Source organism: Corythoichthys intestinalis, chromosome 13 (assembly GCF_030265065.1).
Source record: "Corythoichthys intestinalis isolate RoL2023-P3 chromosome 13, ASM3026506v1, whole genome shotgun sequence".
NCBI lineage: Eukaryota > Metazoa > Chordata > Actinopteri > Syngnathiformes > Syngnathidae > Corythoichthys > Corythoichthys intestinalis.
Window position 1 is genome coordinate 48872448 of NC_080407.1, and position 21254 is coordinate 48893701.

General features: G+C 41.5%; 1 protein-coding gene across 3 annotated transcripts in view; it reads left to right on the forward strand.

Moving 5' to 3' along the window:
- LOC130928446 (NACHT and WD repeat domain-containing protein 2) overlaps nt 1-20769 on the forward strand; it is a 31480-nt gene extending 10711 nt beyond the window's left edge. For all 3 annotated transcript variants that reach the window (XM_057855049.1, XM_057855048.1, XM_057855050.1), the window contains 6 exons: nt 965-1053; nt 9359-9475; nt 11587-11790; nt 15434-15584; nt 15753-16342; nt 16411-20769. In XM_057855049.1, the coding sequence (XP_057711032.1) occupies nt 965-1053; nt 9359-9475; nt 11587-11790; nt 15434-15584; nt 15753-16342; nt 16411-20307 (5048 nt within the window). In that variant the 3' untranslated portion in view covers nt 20308-20769. The remainder of the gene's footprint in view (nt 1-964; nt 1054-9358; nt 9476-11586; nt 11791-15433; nt 15585-15752; nt 16343-16410) is intronic.
- The last annotated feature ends 485 nt before the right edge of the window (nt 20770-21254 follow it).

Genomic DNA, 21254 nt, shown 5'->3' on the forward strand with positions numbered 1-21254 from the left:
TCAAATATTTTAACGTGATTAATTTAAAAAATTAATTAACGCCCGTTAGCGCGGTAATTTTGACAGCCCTAATATAAATATGTATATTATATATTTTTTTAAAAAGAGGCTCCATGTACAACAAAAGAACAATTGGCTAACTTACATAGCAAAAGTCCGCTAGCTTCAATGCTATGAAATGCTAACGCTTTTTTACAATGCTCTTAACAAATGGCTCAGACACATATTCCCACAAAAAATGGCTAAATATACCTTTAAACTAAATTCGGAATGCATTCAAAAAAATCATGAGCTCAAACGCTTATGTTGGTCTTAACCGGGAGCAGACAGATTCAACCATGTCAAATGAGGTCAACTAGAGGGCCGTGTATCCAGCCAAATCAATAATATCAATGCCACTTTAACTAAACGAATACTCTTAGCAGCAAAATTTAATTTGAATCTTTATTTTTCTAATTTAATACTCGAGTTAATCAATTAATCGTTGCAACACTAATTCGAAACCAGAGCATTCGCAGTCATTCTGTCTGATTTTCGGGGCATTTACAGGTCACTTGCTGTTCATTTACAGGTCATTTCCTGTTGAGTTTGAGTCACTGCCTATTCATTTTGGTGATTCCTAGGTCACTTCCTGTTCTGGAACTCAAGATAAACAGGACGTGACCATAAAATACCCCAAAATCAAGTGGAAGTAACTGAAACTCAACAGGCAAATGACCTTAAATGGCCCAAAATTGCGTCATTGCCTGCCATTGGCTGCCACTGATGGTCATAGACGTTCAATTCGTTTGACGTGGGAGGGATGGCAGCGAATGAACGAATGTTCATTCGCTGCCACCCTCCCACTTCAAATGGATTGGACGTCTACAAGTGATAAACTCATTCCAATTCACAGCAGAAGCAACTCTGGACTGGTCGCCGGTCACAATTAAGCGTTCTCGTCTCAGTTTTTTGTTTTTTTCAGACACGGAAGCAGAGAGGAATGCACTGAAAGAACACGTTTACCCCAAACTACGGGATTTCTGCAGGGAGAACTACGGCATTGAATTCCAGGTTAGTCGCGGCGATTTGCCATCACGTTCAGGTCGAGGAGCCCGTCAGTTTTGCATGCGAAGTCATCGGAACCTTAAAGGACCCCCGGCGCCGTACGCGTTTAAAGCGGACAGAAGGCCAGCTGAGATAAGGCGCCTGGCGACGAAGGCTGCCACGCGGATAAAGCGGAATGACGTGAGGGCTTTTCCCTGTTGTCATCGCCCGAGAGCCGGCATCGTCCTCTCTCTCTCTCGTTTTCTCGCTCGCCCTGGCCGTCGAGCGCATTTGCATTGCAAATCGACATCGGCATGCACAGAAAGATTACTATCAGTGTTTGTTCGACAAATCCGGGAGAGCCCTCGAGTCAGCCAGAGATTTGGCTTTCAGATACCGTGATTTGCGCGTGACTTCCGCTCACGTTCATTCTCATAATATGCCAGGACTGCAATTCCGATATTTAGCTCTTCAGGACATTTTGAAGGGCATCAAATTCTCCACCTAACACCCCAGGACAATGAAAACGTCCGTTTTCCTTGGCGTGTCGATTTCACGTTTGAACGCAAGAAAAGTATGGGTGGAAATTCCACGCATTAATTACTGACTAAAGATTTAACGAGTTTGCGTCCGATCCGATCGTTTTAGTTGGAGTATTTCCCGATCCGATTGCTTTTTTTTGCTCCCGTTTCAATTCCAATCATTCCCGATAATTTTTCCCGATCATAAACATTTTGGAAATGCATTAAGAAAAAAATGAATAAAACTCGGACGAATATATACATTCAACATGCTGTACATAAGTACTGTATTTGTTTATTATGGCAATAAATCCTCAAGATGGCATTTACATTATTAACATTCTTTCTGTGAGAGGGATCCACGGATAGAAAGACTTGTGACTTTGTATTTTGTGACTAAATATTGCCATCTAGTGTATTTGTTGAGCTTTCAGTCAATGATACTGTAGCCATGCCCAAATGCATGATGGGAATCTGAACCATGACTGTGCGTAGTGCTAACAGTTTATATATCTTCTCTGCGTTGGGAAATAATTTAAGGTGTTAAGAGAAAGATCAATTGCTACCTTGCTTCCCCACATTGCTTCCCATGATATTTCTAATCGTAGGGAGAGGGATTGTCAGGCTTTAGCCGATTAAGAAAGGCTCCAAAGGCTGCCAAAATTCACTCTACTCATTTTACGCTGCCTTTTATCTCTCTATATAGGTAAAACGGCGCCATTACAGATTGAGCGCGACAATGCGTGAGTGGGTCGTGCAACGCATGCATTAATTGCGTTAAATATTTTAACGTGATACATTTTTAAAAAAAATTAATTACCGCCGTTATCAGGATAAATTTGATAACCCTACCTTAAGCCTAAACTAAAGACTCTGGATGAGTGTAACATGTCTGTAACGTTAAATACGATTAGAAAACGCTTTAATTGAAATATATATATATATTAAAAAAAGGCATGGCTGATATTTTTTTGCCGATTCCGATACTTTGAAAATGATGTGATCGGACCCGATCGATCGGGACGTCTCTAGCTCAGACACATAATATATACATACACAAATACAGTACATATACTGTATAATATATGCATACATACAGTACAGTATATACACATTAAGCACGTATGTAAAATACATATATGTATATATTATATACAGTATATATATGCATGCAGACATATACAGTATATAAACAGTAAATACATACAGTATGCATACACATATATACTGTACAAATGTATAGACATATATTACTAATACTACATATGTATATAATACATTATATACTGTATATAATATATTATATACTGTATATAACATACCGTATATTCAGTATGTATACACATATTTTATAAACACAGTATATTTATATATACGCATACAAATTAGTGCTGCAACGATTAATCGATTAACTCGATTATTCGGTTAGAAAAAAAAGATTCAAATTAAATTTTGTTGATTCGAGTATTAGTTTGATTATTGTGATTATTTTGAAAGTGTTTGCATTCAGTTGTATTGATTTTAGTGGATACACTGCCCGCGAGTCTGCCTCATTTTACATTGGTGAATCCAGCTGCTCCATGTTAAGACCAACATAAGTTAAGTTTTTGTTTGAGCTAATGTTTTTTTTAATGCATTCATAATTTAGTTTATCAGTATATTTAGGTGTTTTTTGTGCGAATATGTGCCTGAACCATTTGTTAAGAGGATTGTAAAAAAAAAAAAAAAAAAAAAAAGTTAGCGTTTTATAGCATTTAACCTAGCGGACTTTTTTCTATGTAAGTTAGCCAATTGTTCTTTTGTTAAACATAGATCCTTATTTAATTATTTTTTATAGCGTTTTAGGCTTAGTTCAGGTATTTTAATTTTTCATGTTTCTTATCCGATTACTCGACAAATTAGTTCATCGATTAATCGACTACTGAAATAATCGATAGCTGCAGCCCTAATACAAATAAATACAAATTTAGTAAATACATCTATACAGTATGTATACACACATTTAGCTATACATATACAGACACACACACACACACATATATATATATAGCTATACACAAACGATTAAAATTTTTAATCGAGTTAATCAGCTTAAAAATTATTTAATCGTAATTAATCGAAATTCAAACCATCTCTAAAATATGCCATATTTTTCTGTAAATTATTGGAATGGAAAGATAAGACAAGACGGACATAAACAAATATACTGTACATAAGTACTGTATTTGTTTATTATAACAATAAATCCACAAGATGGCATTACAATTATTAACATTCTTTCTGTGAAAGGGATCCACGGATAGAAAGACTTGTAATTCTTAAAAGATAAATGTGAGTTTTTATATTGTGACTAAATATTGCCATCTAGCGTATTTGTTGACCAAACCGAAATGTTTGAATAGAGTTTGACCAAAGTCTGAGTATTATTTTGCATAGCTATTTTGATTGGGAATGCCAGTTCTCTTTGCAGCGAGCGCTTTTTCTTTTTGTGAACATTATTTTGTTTGAGAAATAGGAATATTATTTTTGTTGGGCTTTCAGTAAATTATACTATTGCGACTTAACTGTCCTGCCCAAATGCTTGATGGGAAGTTGGGCAACCATGACTGTCAGTGGTGGCTGCAAATAGTATATCTTCTCTGCCTTATGTTCAAAACAGGGTGTTAGGAAAAAGATAATCTCCTGTCATTCTTCCCAAAGTCGTTCGCCAAAATAGTTATAATTATTGTGGAAGAGATGCCAAAGCTTCTGCTAATAAATAGCGCCGCCTCAATGAATGCCTGTGTCTACTCCACTCGCTTGTCTCTGCCTCTTAGCTCTCAATATACATAAAACGGCGCCATTGTAGTCTGTTTGCGGCAATGCGTGACTGGATCGTTCCGCGCATGCGTTAAACGTGTTTAATATTTTAACGTGATTAATTTAAAAAATTAATTACCGCCCGTTAACGCAATGAATTTGACAACCCTAATATATACACACACCTATATACATACAGTATATACAGTATGTATACATATACTGTACACATATAAACATGCAGTATATTTATAATAGATACATACAAATAGATATACACACAATTAGTACATATATATATATACATACTAGTATATATACGCATATATATTTATACAGTTTGTATACACATATATACTGTACAAATACATATAGACATATGTATAGATATACGCATACATCCACATATATACAGTACATACAGTATACATACACATACACTTTTTTTAACTACATAGACTACGGCTGAAGCTATCGATTATTTAAGTAATTGATTAATCAACGAATTAGTTTGAATAATTGCAAAATCGGATTAGGAACATGTCATGCGTTGCAGAATATATTTTAGAAAATGTAAAACATTCAAAAGAGCATTATATGCGAATACAAAAGAAAATTCCCGAGTTTTTTTTTTGCAATGCAGAATTGCACTTTCATTTAACAAGAGCAATAAATACATTTAAAAATAAATGAAAATACGTGATCTTAGAATCAAACAATATGAAATAAATAAATGAGGATCTATGTACAACCAAAGAATAGTTGGCTAACTTGCAAAGCAAATGTCCGCTATCTTGAATGCTGTAAAATGCTAACATTTTATTTACAATGCTCTTAACAAATCGTTCAAACACATATTCCCACAAAAAAACTAAATTAGGAATGCATAAACAATCACAAACTTATGTTGGTCTTAACAGGGAGCAGCTGGATTGTGTCATATTCACTGTTGTCACAATTACTCGAGTTAGTCGATTAATCATTGCTACACATACAGTCTATAACTAACTATTGACCAAAAAAACAACATATTGCTATATGTGGTTAATCGATTACAAAGCTTCTAGTTTAATTCGATTAATTTTTTTAATCGAGTCCCACCCCTGTAGAAAACATGTTCATCAGGAAAGGGCGCCGTAAATTCACACGTGTCACTCAGTATGACACATTCGGGAGCCGTGGCGACAGTGGGATAATGCACATCGCAAGAGTTCCTAGCGTGCGTGACGTACGTACTTCAGAATGTGCGGCCACGTGCCCGTCTGGTGATTCAGCTCGCTGTCATGATGCATGAGCGTGAAATGATTTATGCAGAAGAGCGCTACCCCCACCCCGTATTTCCCCCTCCTCGCCCGTGCCACGTGACACATAGGCACCTCGGTAGAAACGGGTTTACTAGAGCTGGATTATGAATCATTGTCGCATGCTAGCAGCGGGGGGTCAAATTGCTCGCCATTTTTTTGCCTTGATTTCATATTCGTGTGTCGCGGCGACAACGCGTGTACACGCAATTGGCCATCCGCGGTCTCTTTCCGCCGGCGCGCGCTGACACACATATGCTCGGCTGATGAAATCCGAGTCTCGGCGCTCCTTCGACACTTGACTCATTTTCCTCCCAGAATCAGAAAAGGGATGGAGCGGGATCAGGGAGGGGACGTCCAACCATCATTTTGCTGTCAATTGAGTTTATCGCTAATGTCCAATCGCGTGGCTCTTAAAAACTGAATTATAACTAAAATGAGTTAACAAAAAATGGGTTCCCCTCTGCCTGGGCTGCTGGCGGCGGGATTGGGGGGAAACCCTAGCCCTGCCCGAGGCTTGGATGGCCGTTGGGGGTCCCGTGGCGTGCCGGTTCGGGGGCTGGGGCGGTGGGCGTGGGGTTGGTGGTGCGTCCCCTCTTCCCATCCCATAGGGCCGGTTGATGGGGGCGCGGGTGGTCTGGGGGGGAGCACCCTGGATCCCGGGGGGGTGACGATGGCCACCTTTGCTGGGCTGCGGGAGGAGTGATGGGCTGTGCTGCCACCCAAAAAACCCGCCCTCCCTGGGCTGGCTGGGCCAGCCATACACCAAAAGCCATTTTGCCATGTACCCCACAAAAGATGTCATATGCCAAAAGCCATTTTACCATATTCAAAAAATGCCATACATGAAAAGCCATTTTGCCATATACCAAAAAATGCCATATCACAAAAGCCATTTCGCCATACCCCCAAAAAATGCCATGTACCAAAAAAGCCACATCCCAAAATCCATATTGCCATTTATATATAAAAAAATAAAAATAAAAAAGCCACATATAAAAATCAATTTGGCCATTAAAAAAAAAGCCACATACCAAAAAATGCGATTCACGAAATTTTTTTCCCATATACCAAAAAAAAAAAAGCCAAATACAAAAATCCATTTAGCCATATACCAAAAAAACATCCCAAAATCCATTTGGCTATATACAGAAAAAAAGACGTACCAAAAGCCATTTTGCCATACACAAAAATAAAAACACATACCAAAAAAATGCCATACACGAAAAGCCATTTTGCCATATATAAAAAAAATGCCACATACCAAAAAATGCCATATGCCAAAAGCCATTTTGCCCTATACAAAAAAAAAGCCACATACCAAAAAAAAAAACAACAACAACAAAAAAAGCCACACACGAAAAGCCATTTTGCCGTACACAAAAAACCCCACATACCAAAAAATGCCATACACGAAAAGCCATTTTTCTATATACAAAAAAAAAGCCAAATACCAAAATCTATTTTGCCATATAGCAAAAAAATACCACACTGTACTAAAAAATGCCATATGCCAAAAGCCATTTTGCCCTGTACCAAAAAAAAATGTCATACATAAAAAGCCATTTTGCCATGTATAAAAAAATGCCATATGCCAAAAGCCATTGCGCCATGTACCAAAAAAGTCACATCCCAAAATCCATTTTGCCATATACCAAAAAGAAAACACATCCCAAAATCCATTTTGCCATATACCAAAAAGAAAACACATCCCAAAATCCATTTTGCCAAATACCAAAAAGAAAACACATCCCAAAATCCATTTTGCCAAACAGAAAAACCCACATACCAAAAAAAAAAATGCCATACACGAAAAGCCATTTTTTCCATATATTAAAAAAAGCCAAACACCAAAATCCATTTTGCCATATACCAAAAAATGCCATACACGAAAAGCCATTTTTTCCATATACTAAAAAAAAGCCAAACACCAAAATCCATTTTGCCATATACCAAAAAAATGCCATATGCCAAAAGCCATTTTGCCATGTATCAAAAAAAATGCCACATACCAAAAAAAAAAAAAAAAAATGCCATACACCAAAAGCCATTTTGCCATACCCCATAAAAAAGCCAAATACCCAAATCCATTTTGACATATCCCAAAAAATGGCATACACAAAAATCCATTTTGCCGTATACCAAAAAAATGCAATATGCCAAAAGCCATTTTGACATATTCCAAAAAAAATGGCACATACCAAAAATGCCATACACAAAAATCCTTTTTGCCATATACCAAAAAAATGCAATATGCCAAAAGCCATTTTGCCAAACACCAAATACCACTTTTCGTTTGGCCACGGTACATTTTCCCTGCATTTGACATTCGTTTTTAGCCACGCTGCAGCACCGTGTCAGGTGTGTGTTAGCTAAGATGTTATCGGAGATCGAAGATTTTATTTTTAGGCGCCATCGCCCAGCCCCAATTTTTTTTCTCCCCTTCATCTACAGGACAGGATTTCACAGCCTCCATCGTTCTCTTTCCTTCATGCCAATTTACCAATCCTGCTCTCCCACTCCTGCCCGAAACTATATGCTCGCTTACGTAAGAGCTGAAGCAGCTTCTGCTAAGCGGCTTTCTGACGCCCTTGGAAGACGTTTGCCTGCGGCAGGTCAAATGCAGGAAGTCTCCCCCCCCCCCCCCCCTCCACATACATTTATTGAATGTTAGACTATTAAACATCAGGATAATACCCGTGAAGCCCAAGAAGAAAGGGCATGAAATCAGGCGAGAGGCGGAAATCCCCGTCAGCGCGAAAAAACTTTCAGGCAAAAAAATGTCACCAACTTCAAGATATCATAAGCTCCTTATTCGTGGTAAAATACAACGCTCGTATTACTTAAGCAGATGTACTGAATATGCAAGAAAAATACAGGAATCTCTTGTTAGCGCCCATAGATATCATGTAAATTAGTAGCAAATCCAGCTGCTCCCTGTTAAGACCAACATAAGATAATGTTTTTTTATGCATTCGTAATTTAGTGTATAGGTATATTTAGATGTTTTTCGGGGGAACATGTGTTTAAACAATTTGTTAAGAGCATTGTAAATAAAATGTTAGCATTTTATAGCATTTAAGCTAATGTAATTGTCAGGTTTTTATGAGGTAAAGGGTTAAAAATATTCTATGTCGGGGGAAAAAAAGTAACAAAACTGTTTTAAATGTCTTTTTCACTCCCGCAATTTGTGCTGTCAGCCCCCAGTTACAAAGTAATACGTTTTTTTGCTAGATTTCCTATTTGGCATAAACATTAACTCCAATTATGTTTTGAATCATAGGTAGCAAAAAATAAAAGCCGGACACAAAAATGGATTCATCATCCAAGAATATTCTCTAAGCCTCATTCGTCCACCTTTCCATTCCTTCACCCGGTAATGAAGAGCAACGATCACAGCGCCGATTGAATCTCTTCGCCTCTCTCGCACGCTTAACGAATAGATACGACTATTAATTTAGCTCCAGATTACAACGCGGCCTGACCGTCACCTGCTAAAACCCGGCGGACACCAGTCATAAACTCGCTCCATTTCCTCCCTCGGCTGCCACTCGTCGGCACGGGGTCCGTGGCGGGGATCAGATAAGTGACAGTGATACGCCGTGACTGATAGTGCTTCCTCCAAATTGATCTATAATCTGCCCGGAGCCCTGCTTCGTTCACAGGGAGTCATCAACCCATTTCATTTTTGTTTTTTTGGGGTGGGCTCAGGTAGTGGACCTCTACTGGGGTGTGGACCCAGAAGAATGGGACAGTCCGGAGCTTCAGCGGCTCAGGATGAAGCTCCTGGAGGAATGTCTGAAGACATCGGCGGGGCCGTGCTTCGTTGTGAGTATTCACCAGATAGTAGTTGCATTGCAAGCTCATTATGGCTAACACTGACCATAGACTTTATAATGATATTGACGGGACATGGGTCCGATAAATAGGGGCCTGCATTGTTGCCGTGGCCGTCAAAGCTGATCAAGTGGAATCACAGACAAAGAGCTTTTTTCGTTGAAAATCCTTGTGAATAAATGTAGGCCTGAACGATATTGGAAAAAACTAAAAAGTAAAAAAAAAAAATTTTCGGCGGGGCAAACGAGACTGTGGCGGCCCGCCACAGTCTCGTTCATTGGTGGGAAACACTGAAATATGTTGAAGTACAATGCTAGTCTGTCAGTCATTGTGGCAGACGCCTAACGTAAACAGAGCTTTTCCAGTGAAAATTCTTGTGAAAAAAATGCTTAAATCCCTGGATTCTTTATAGATATGGACATAAAACAGTCTTGATTCTTGGTTAAAAGCAAAAAAACAAGACAAAAAAAAAAGTGCAGTTAGCAATTATTTTACGTAAATATGTCGAAGTACAATGAGAGTCTGTCAGTCATTGTGGCAGCCGCCTAACGTAAACCGAGCTTTTCCGGTGAAAATTCTTGTGAATAACTGCTTAAATCCCAGAATTCTTGATAGATATGGACGTAAAACAATCTCGATTCTTGGTTAAAAGCAGAAAAAAAAAACATGCAGTTAGCATTTATTTTACGTAAATATGTCGAAGTACGATGCTAGTCTGTTAGTCAATGTAGTGTAGCGACCGCCATATGTTAACAGAGCTTTTTCCGTTGAAAATTATTGTGAATAAATGCTTAAATCCCTGTATTCCTTATAGATATGGACGTAAAACAGTCTTGATTCTTGGTGAAAAGCAAAAAAAATGTGCAGTCAACATTTATTTTACGTAAATGTTGGGAACTATGATGCTAGTCAGTAAGCAAATTAGCGGCCGCCATATCAAAGACAAGGAGCTTTTTCCGTTGAAAAGTCTTGTGAATAAATGCTTAAATCCCTGAATTCTTTATTGATATGAACGTAAGACAGCCTAGATTCTTGGTTAAAAGCAAAAAAAAAAAAAACAACAAAAAAAAACGTGCAGTTAGCATTTATTTTACATAAATACGTTGAAGAATAATGCTAGTCTGTCAGTCAATGTAGTGGCTTTCTCAACCCAAGACTGGAGCCGGAAATCACTCAGTTTCATGGCGCGGGATTCAAAAAAACTAAATAAAATACAGCAATCGCTTCCACACACATCCAAGGGGTCCAGGAGCATAAAATACCGCGGAAAATATGAAATAAACATGCTTTTTGCTGTCATAGGCACTTTAAATGCTGAAATCACCAACATCACTGAAAGCTGGAAATGACGCGTACAAATGAGTCACGTGAATGCAGCTGCAATTTCAGGTCGGGGAAAGGGCTAAAAGATGACAGGTAGAGTAATGGATGCTGAATTATTCAAATTGAACAGATCTTTTTGCGGAGGTTGAAATTGAGGTGAGGGATCACTAGAAGTGAGGCATTATGGGTAGGACGAGGACGCCATGGCGCAATCTCATGCAGATTTCCTTGATCGGAACACCTTAACCCCTGAGCATAAACACATACTCTTATTCATCCGATACTTCAGTTCCTGCTGCTACAATCATGTACAGAATCGATAAATCTGTTTTTACGAGGCGCATCAAGCGCCCTCCGCGCACGTGACACACCTGGACAAGGGGGGCTTTTGTCTAATCTGTCAATAAAGATGGTTTCCATGGTAATAGCAGGGGTTGGCATGGTGATGGAAAGCATGACAATGAGCCACAACTCTTTTCTTCTTTGGCCTCCTCTTCTTTTCCCCTCTTCAGCTCTCCGACGGTCTCAAATTCCCTCGTGTAAAAAAAAAAAAAAAAAACTCAATAAACGCCTCAAGGACGCGTCTCAGCTTCGCTGCTTCCACTTCTGCTTTTTCTCCCATCTGCCAGTGAAAGAGGATAGTCGGGATAAAGTAACCTTGATTTTTTTTCATCTTTCCACTTTCCCCCCTATTATGTTAGCGTGATGTAAGGCTAAGACGATCGCCCGGTCCGGGAGGTTTGGCTATTCAGTGTCCTCCCTTTTCTTCTGTCCTTCAGGGTTTAGTGGGAGAAAAGTACGGCAGCATCCGAGTGCCGGGGGAAGTGGAATCGGCAGAGTTTGAGATGATCTTGGATGCTGCGGTGGAGGCCGGCCTGGACACACACATCTTGGACGAGTGGTACTGCAGGGATGAAAACTCTGTGCCGCCCGCATACTACCTCAAACCCAAAGCCCAAATGCTCAAGAACTACCAGAACTCGGTGAGGGACTGTGGAAGATACAGTGTATCACAAAAGTGAGTACACCCCTCGCATTTCTGCAGATATCTGGGGACAACACTGACAAAATGACACTTTGACACAATGAAAAGTAGTCTATGTGCAGCTTTTATAATAGAGTTAATATATTTTCCCCTCAAACTAACTCAAAATATAGCCTTTAATATTTAAACCCCTGGCCACAAAAGCAAGTACACCCCTTAGAAACTTCATCCCAAAATGTCCAAATTGAGTACTGCTTGTCATTTTCCCTCCAAAATGTCATGTGACTTTTTTTTTTTTTTTTAGATAAAGAGCTATTATAAATATACATGAGAAAATAAGACATTTCATCTAATATTGAACCATTTTCAGTCAATCAATGTCTTTATTTTCGATGTACATTGTTGAAAACAGTCAACAATTGCATCTCAGATGTACTCTCGGATCATAGAAGCACTGCCTCGCATCAAAGTCATCCACCTTAGGTGCGCTATTTTAGGGAAGGGCAATTTTATTTTTGAAAATGATTTTTTTCTTTGATTGAAAATAGTTTATTTGATTGAAGCAATTTTTTCTGGGATTAAATGATTTAGACACAAATGTCTTACCCATATAATGGCACAAACAAAACAAAAAAAAGATTGCTTCAATCAAAGAAAACAATTTAATTGAAAAATTCGAATTGAAAATTTTGAGTCTCAAATATTTTATTGCATTCAAAAACTTTTTTTTTCTATGATTGAATTTTTTTTATTTTTGACTGAAGTGAGTTTTCTTTTGAAAAAAATTTTTGGGATTAAATAATAAAGGCCCAAATGCAAAACTAAATTACTTCAATCAAAAAAAAAAAAAAAACGACTTCAATCAAAAGCAAAAAAATCAGTCAAAGAAAAATAGTTTTCAAATGCATTTTTTTGAGTTTCTAATTTATTTCTGCATTCAAACACATTTTTTTTGATTGAAGTGACTTTTTTTAATTGAAAATATATATTTTGATTGAAGCGACTTTTTTTTTTTTTTTTTTTGATTGATTGAAGCAATTTTTTTGTTGAATCAACTTTTTTTGATTGAACAATAAAGACACAAATCTACCTCCATAGAAACCTAGCCCTCCGCTGGGGTAACGTTACGTGAGTGAGTGACAGCGAGCGACATCCTATTTATTAGTGTTGAGAATTTACTGCTTTAAGATGGCGGCTATTTACTAATGCCGCCCAGTCTGTCATTTTACATCTAGTTCTACATAGATATGATATCTATTAGACGCATCAGACGCTACCTGCTACTACCGTAGCATCATGCGGGCGTAGTTTTTAGCAACGTCGGAGTAGTTTGTAGCGGCTGTCTGCTGTGGTTAGGTTTTTTTTTTTTTTTTTAATTGCTTCTTCCTCTACGCACGTAACAGCATTGCATTGTCCCGCATTAAAAATAGTCCGGGCATAACGTGATGCTTAGAGCTGGCAAAATTAAACGATTCCTCGAGGTGAATAAAATTACTCGGACCAGTTTTTAAACTCGAGTTACTCGAGCTGCTCGAGTATTCGTTTCAGCTCTAGACTCTTTAGTGTGACTAGGTCCAGGTGTGCATAGGGAGCAGCTGTGTACAAATTTGTAGTGCAGCTCTCACACTCTCTCACACTGGTCACTGAAAGTTCCATCATGGCACCACATGGCAAAGACCTCTCTGAGGATCTTAAAAGACGTATTGTTGGGTTACATCAAGATTGCCAACACCCTGAAACTGAGCTGCAGCACAGTGGCTAAGATCATCCAGCTTTTTAAAAGAGCAGGGTCCACTCAGAACAGGCCTCGGGTTGGTCGTCCAAAGAAGCTGAGCGCAGGTGCTGAGCGTCACATCCAAATGCTTTCTTTTAAAGATCGTTGTCGGAGTGCTGTCAGCATTGCTGCAGCGATTCAAGAGGTGGTGCGCGGGGGGGTTCAGCCAATTAGTGCTCAGACCATACGCCGTACTCTACATCAAATTGGTGTGCATGGCTGTCACCTTAGGAGGAAGCCTCTTCTGAAGACGGTGCACTAGAAAGCCCGCAAACAGTTTGCTGAAGACATGTCAACAAAGCACATGGATTAATGGAACCGTGTCCGATGTTCTGATGAGACGAAGATTAATTTGTTTGGTTCCGATGGTCTCAAGCATGTGTGGCGGTGACCAAAGATAAGTGTTTCATGCGTACAGTCAAGCATGGTGGTGGGAATGTCATGGTCTGGGGCTGCATGGGTGCTGCAGGTGTTGGAGAGTTACATTCTATTGAAGGAAACATGAACTCCAACATGTACTGTGAAATACTGCAGCGGAGCATGATCCCCTCCCTCCAGAAACTAGGTCGCAGGGCAGTGTTCCAGCATGACAATGACCCCAAACACACCTCCAAGATGACCACTGCTTTACTGAAGAGGCTGAGGGTAAAGATGGTGGACTGGCCAAGCATGTCTCCAGACTTGTACCCAATAGAACATCTTTGGGGGATCCTCAAGCGGAAGGTGGAGGTACGCAAAGTCTCAAATATCTGGCAGCTCCGCAACGTAGTCATGGAGGAGTGGAAGAGCATTCCAGTGGAAACTGAAGGGAAAAGGTACCCTTCTCGCACACACCATATAAATGTTTGCATTAGTCTAACACATTCATCTAACTATAGTTTAGGCAGACTTCACTCCATGCCCTTGGACACAGTAAAGTGAATCACCTTATCGGGACTCATGATGGGGGAAAAAAAATGGTACCGTTTCTCGTAGGCACCATCTAACTGTTTGCATTACTCTAACACACGTAATACAATCAATCAGGGAATAGTATCATTTCTCATATGTACTGTAGAATTGTGTGTACTACTCTAAAACACCTAAATAAATAGCACACCATAGTTTAATGAAAAGAAGCAGAATAGATACACAACGCCATCTTATCACAGAAGCCCAACGTGTGCGTCACGAGCAAGATTGACGCACCAACTATCGCAATCAGTTCTCCTGGCCACTCCAAGGACAAAGAGCAGGGCGCTCTATCCTAAAACAAGTAGCGTCTCAACCAGCCAGGATGACAAAGTTGATAGCGGGCGCTTGGGACGTCAACACCAGCGTCGGACGCTGTGGCAACCACGTCCCAGCCACGAAGAAGGACGCATGAACCTAACCGCCCAAAACCGGCCACAAAGGGATGATCCCAAAACAACACCCAGACACACCTTCGGCTCGGCCCACTCCACCGTAGCCTTCAAAAACACTGGATTCCTTCACAACCTGTGAAGCTCTGGTCAACTCCATGCCCAGGAGAGTAAAGGCAGTTCTGGATAATAGTGGTGGCCACACAAAATATTGACAGTTGACATGTTGTATGTTAATATTGACAAGTTTCACTTAGGGGTGTACTCACTTTTGTTGCCAGGGGTTTACATATTAATGGTTATTAGTTAGTTATTTTGAGGGGAAAATAAATGAACTCTATTGTATAAGCTGCACACAGACTACTTTTCATTGTGTCATAGTGTCATTTTGTCAGTGTTGTCCCATGAAAAGATATACTTAAATATCTGCAGAAATGCGAGGGGTGTACTCACTTTTGTGATACACTGTAAATGCCTAACGCATCGAGTCTTTCTGTCCTGATCGCGTTTGTCGTCCAACTTAGATGGAGTCCAGCAGCGCCGCCAAAACCACGCACGACAAGGCCTGGAGGAAAGTGTCGGAGGAGATCAAGCGGATTTTCCGAACGGCGGTTCTGCAGCTGCAAGAAAAGGGGACAATGCCGAGTACTCAGGCCAAGAAATTCCTTTGCTCTGGTTAGTTTCAGGTCCATTTTTACTCTTAAAGCAACACATTTTCAGATTATCTTCTGAAGAACTCAGACGTCCATTGAGGGGATATTGAGCGCTATTCTCAAGCGACATTTTAAATCTACTAATATTACAGCTTTCCACCTGCGTCATATTATTTTCTTCTCATTTCAGCCCTGGAAGACGAGTTGGACTTTGCCCTCGGAAAACAAACTCCTGCCTTTCTCAGGAAATGCGTTTGCTACATTCGAAAGATTTCGAATTTCGATCGCTTCGCAAAACTCCCAGAGATGACCCGCTACATGGACATTGTGACCAGCGGCGACCGCGTCATGCGCAACCAGGAAGCCTACGAGCGCCTACTAAAGGTTCGGGATGAGTTCATACCAACGGTGGTGGCCGCGTCCAACCTGCGTGTTTACTCCTCGGTCACGCACTGCGACATGAAGCTCGGTTACTCCCAGGAAGTGGAGAGCCATTACGTGGAGGGACTGTGTAAGCAGTTCTACGAGGACATGGTGGATATAATTCAGGCCACAGTCCAGCAGAACTTTGACACAGAGACTGATCCGTTGTATGATGAGATCTTGCAGCACCTCTCACTCTGTAAAGCCTACTCGGCATTGCACGAGTACAAGACCGAATCATTGGATTACGTGCAGGAGTACCTTCTACCATCTAAGGGTAGTAGGATGAGTCCACTTGTAGTACAGGGCGGACCCTGTACGGGGAAGACATTGCTGCTTGCCGAAGTAGCCAAACAGGTGAGACCCTTTTGGTATCTTTTCAATGGAATACGAGGTTCAAGTGAATCTTAAACGCTGTCTTTCAGGCCTACACGTGGCTGCAGAAAGAGATGGGTCCAGAAACAGATCCCGTGGTCATTGTCCGTTTCATCGGGTCTACTCAGCCCTCGGCGGACTTGCGCACCCTTCTCCAGAGCATCTGTGAACAGATTGCAATAAACTACCGCTGCTTGATTCACTTTTTGCCTAACAAGATCCAGGAGATGAGGGAGCTCCTACTCAACCTCCTAGGAGAATCTTCCTTTCACAGGCCTTTGGTCATCATCCTGGATGCCCTGGAGCAACTGTCGGAGGCCGATGACGCTCGCAAGCTGTGGTGGCTACCCATACAACTCCCTCGGACGGTCCGCGTTGTAGTCTCAACCTTGCCTAATAAACACGGGATCCTGCAGAAACTTCGACACGCCATTCACGACGAGTACTATTACGTGGAGTTAATGCAAAGGGACCGCAAGGTCTGCAGTCAGACATTAAAGCAGCAGTTACTTGGAGTGAAGAGAAAGGTCACCTCGGGCCAACAAATCTATGTCAACGAGGCTCTGGCTAAGTGTACATTGCCAATGTTTGTGAACCTAATCTACAGAGAGGTAGTACACTGGAGGTCTCACAAAGATGTGGATGAAAAATCCTTGTGCTCCACAGTACATGAAAGCATTGAACAGTTATTCTACTCCGTAGAGAACAAGCTAGGCCAACGATTTGTCTTTAGAGCATTAGGGTATATCACCATGGCCAAAGCAGGTTTAACTGAGGTTGAGCTGGAGGACATTCTTTCCCTTGATAACATAGTTCTCGGGGACGTGATCGTGGTTTCTTACTTAAAAAACCCCTTAAGGATTTCTTGCGACTTGGTAGCAAGGCTTAAAGAAGAACTAGAGGGCTATCTAGTGGAACGTCAGGTACGCAACGTCACCCTGATGGTCTGGGCTAACAGACATCTGCATCTCATTGCTCAGAAGCTGTACCTGAGCAACGAGGAAGACGTCCATCAAATGCACAGCCTTCTTGCAGAGTACTTTCTGGGAGCGTGGTCGGGCGGCAGAAAGAAAATCTTTACCTACGACAACAATCATTTCACGTCCCAAAATATATCCCACCACAAAAATCCCCACCACCCGCAGCCCCACGAGAAAACATCATCTGACAAGTACTCATACGACAGACAAACACCCGAGCAGCCTTGGGTTTTTCAGTGCAACCTCTTAGAGCCTGATATTTTCTTCGTCAACCACAGGAAGATGACGGAGCTAGTTTACCACCTCACCAGAAGCGGCCGTACCGACGACCTCATGTTCGGCGTCATTATGAATTTCAGCTGGCTGTACACAATGATCAAGATCGGACAGTTTGACAAGGCTTTAAATGATATTGACTTGGCTTACAGCTACACCCAAGAAAAAGAACTCAAGTTTCTATCCGCTACCCTCCGTAGCATCAAGGTCAAAGTCTTAAAAAACCCAGCGTCACTTTCTGCAGAACTGCAGCAGAGGCTTTTGCCGGTTGTCACCTCCCTACCCAAGCTTCGACATCTCCTCCTGGAGTGTGACAAGGACGGTCCCAAGTACTGCTCCATCGTGCCTCTCCACTCTTCAATGGATGTGACTTACAGTCCGGAAAGACTTCCTTTGAGCTCAAGTTACATGCATATTGTGGAGATCTTGCCCACTCTCGCACCAAACATAGTCCTCGTAGCTCTCGAGGACGGATCTGTCAGCACGTGGGACGTCGAGAGCAGACAACTGCTTCGGCAGATCGACACGGCTAGATCTGTTGTGCTGGGAATCAGGTTAACCGCCGATGAGAAATATTTAGTTGTGGCCACGACTAAAAACACGCTCCTTATTTACGATAACCACAAATCCTGCCTTTTATCAGAAGTGGAAATCAAGGGGTCCAAACATGGTGGCATTGCCGGCGGCGTGGCCTTTATCAACGGCTTTACTTTGTCGACTCACCACGCGTTAGCTTGGCTTGAGGCTAGTAAAGAGGTCAATGTCATTGACTTGCTTTATGGCTGGCCTCTCTATCAGTTCCATTGCTGGTACGAGGTGACTTGTGTCCAGTGCTCGCCAGATGGAATGTATGCCTTCTGTGGACAGTACCTCAACACCGCAACCATCTTTCATCTAGGAAACGGCGACAAGCTGGCCACGGTTACCTCCGAGTTTTCCGGGGGGTTCGTCAAGTCAATTCTCGTCTTGGACACCATCAACCAAATGGTGATGATTGACAATGAAGGGAGTCTGTCAGTTTGGAACACCAAAGAAATCACCAACCCACGTCTGATGGAGGATTACGACTGCAGAGGAGATGACAGCGAAGTGGTGAGCATCGAGTTGTCCCAAGACCAGCGCTCGATTCTACTCTGCAAGGCCAGGAGTATCGAGGTCCTCGATACAAAAGTATGGAAAATGGTGGAGAAGTTTAAAGCCAAACGTAGCGAACGTTTCGTAGCAGCTGTGCTTTCCAAGAACGGACAAAGTATCGTAGCCTCGATGGAGAACACCTCTTCCATCTTTGTGTGGCGGAGGGACAGCGGGCAATGTATGGCAAGCCTGATCGAGATCTCGGGGGCCATCGTCAAACTCATCAAATCGGTCCACCATAACCTTCTCCTCTCTGTTGCCAGCAGTGGAGTGCTGTCAGTTTGGGACATTGACATCATCACCGCCATGTCCAATATAGACAAAACGGGCAAGAAGATCCAGACGTTGCAGTTGTCCGGCAGAGAGGATTACGTGTTCACCATGGACGGTTCGGAAGCAGTCCACAAGTGGAACTTCAGCACTGGATTTATCGAAACGGTCTTCAAGCACGAAGGCGTAGTAGAGAACTGCGTGCTAACCTCTTCAGGGGATCTCATGGTAACTTCTGATGACAAGTGCAGTCAGTACATTTGGCAAACCAACTCCGGGGAGAACATTTTTCGCATCAACGGACAGAGAATATCCCAGCTTCTAATCACCCACAACGACCAGTTTGTCGTTTCTCTCTGTGAGCAAAACGCCTCGAGAGTTTGGAGACTCGCGACAGGGCACAAAGTTTGCAACATCTTGGTCACCCTCCAGAACGCGCTGATCACCACAGCCAACACATTTCTTGTAGGCACCTCCAAAAACAAGCTTCTGGCCGTCAGCTTGTGGTCGGGCAGCGTATCCAAGAAGTTCGTGTGCGACGACGGCATCGCCATTGTTAACTTTAAACTCATTCCCGACTGCCCCGACTGCGTGGTCTTCATCACATCCACGGAGACTGTCTTCATCTGGAGCGTGGCCGACGAAGCCGTTTGCAGGCGCGTGCAGCTGCCCGCCAACTTCCTGAAGAACCTGGAGGACTTCCAGATCTCACCCAACGGGAAGCAAGGAATCGTGTCCAAAGGTGATGAGAACATTAACGTGCTGGACCTTCACAGCGGCAAGATGAGGCTGGTCCACGCCGCCGGTATAATCTGGCGTCAGAAATTATCACGGGACGGCCGCTACCTGGTGTACGTCTGCTTCCGTAACTGCGACGAGGACGACGACGCCGGCGTGGTGTCCAACCTGATCGTGATGCGACTCGCCGACGGGAAGAGCATCGGAACCTGCTCCTTGTACAAGACCCCCACTTTTCTTTCGCTCTCGCAGAGAGCTCTGAACATCATCATCGGCTTCGAGGACGGCAGCATCGGCACGTACACCGTGGTGGACCGTGTGGACGCCGCGCTCAAGATCAAAATCGCCACGTCCAACAGCCGGCAGATTGTTAACAACGCTTCCCAGAAGGTCCGTCCCAAGTGCGGCAATCATTCCTTCAAGACCATCGCCGACTGCATTTGGAGGGAATCCACCGAGGTTTTCTCCAGGGACAGTCCGATCAATGTGTCCGACTCCGGTGAAGGTGAGTCTACTACTCCCACGAAAAAATCCGAGCTGCTGCAGTGAAGACGTGTGACATGGTTTCCCACCTCTGGAGGGTTGTACTGTAGTAGACTTGTTTACAGCCACGTGATTCAGCTGCAAATGTCAGGCGTCTGACTATCTATCCTATCTAGTTGTACTCTTTTAGTTGCGGTTTCGCATTCAGACGCTCGGACTAAATAACACAAGACGGAAACAAATTCTACGATTTTGCCATTATGTGTCCTTTTAGCGTTTGAAGAACAACTTACTTAAATGTGCTGATGACAGAAAATTGTCAAAGCCATTCCAGTCATCTCGCTATTTCTATTCGTCATATTTGCAATGTGTACATCACCGGTGTCAAACCCGCGGGCCGGGGGCTAAATCCGGCCCCCTACGTTATTTCGCCCGGCCCGCGAAAATCAGTCACGCGCATCAATGTCATTTTTTTTCTAGCTCAAATAAATTTTTTCTAGTCCTTGATTAAATATCGAGGACTCTAGAAATGTTTATTTTTTTAAAACAACAATTAAAATAAATTAACTGAAAAAAAAATATATATAATAATAATAATAATAGTGAGCATTTAGATTTTTTTTATTAAAAAAATAGTGTTTTTAAAATTAATACATTAAAATTGAAGAATAAAAAAATTACATAAAAATAAAAATAGTATAATAAATACGTACCGATTTTTAATTAGAAAACAAAATGACTAAAAAAAATAGTTCATTAAATAATGAAAAAATTAGAAATGATCGCTAAATTAAGAATACGGTTTCCCCTTTGTTTAGTTATTAAATGCGTAAATAATCAACAAAATATTTGCGATTAACTCTTTCAGTGCCATTGACAATATTTTCAATAACAATTAAAATTATTTTTTATTCAAAAAATAGTTTTTTCTTTCCGTTTTTTTAATAAATAAATTAATACTAAATAGATTTAAATTTACTACATAAGAAATTAAGAAAATGTATCCCAATTTT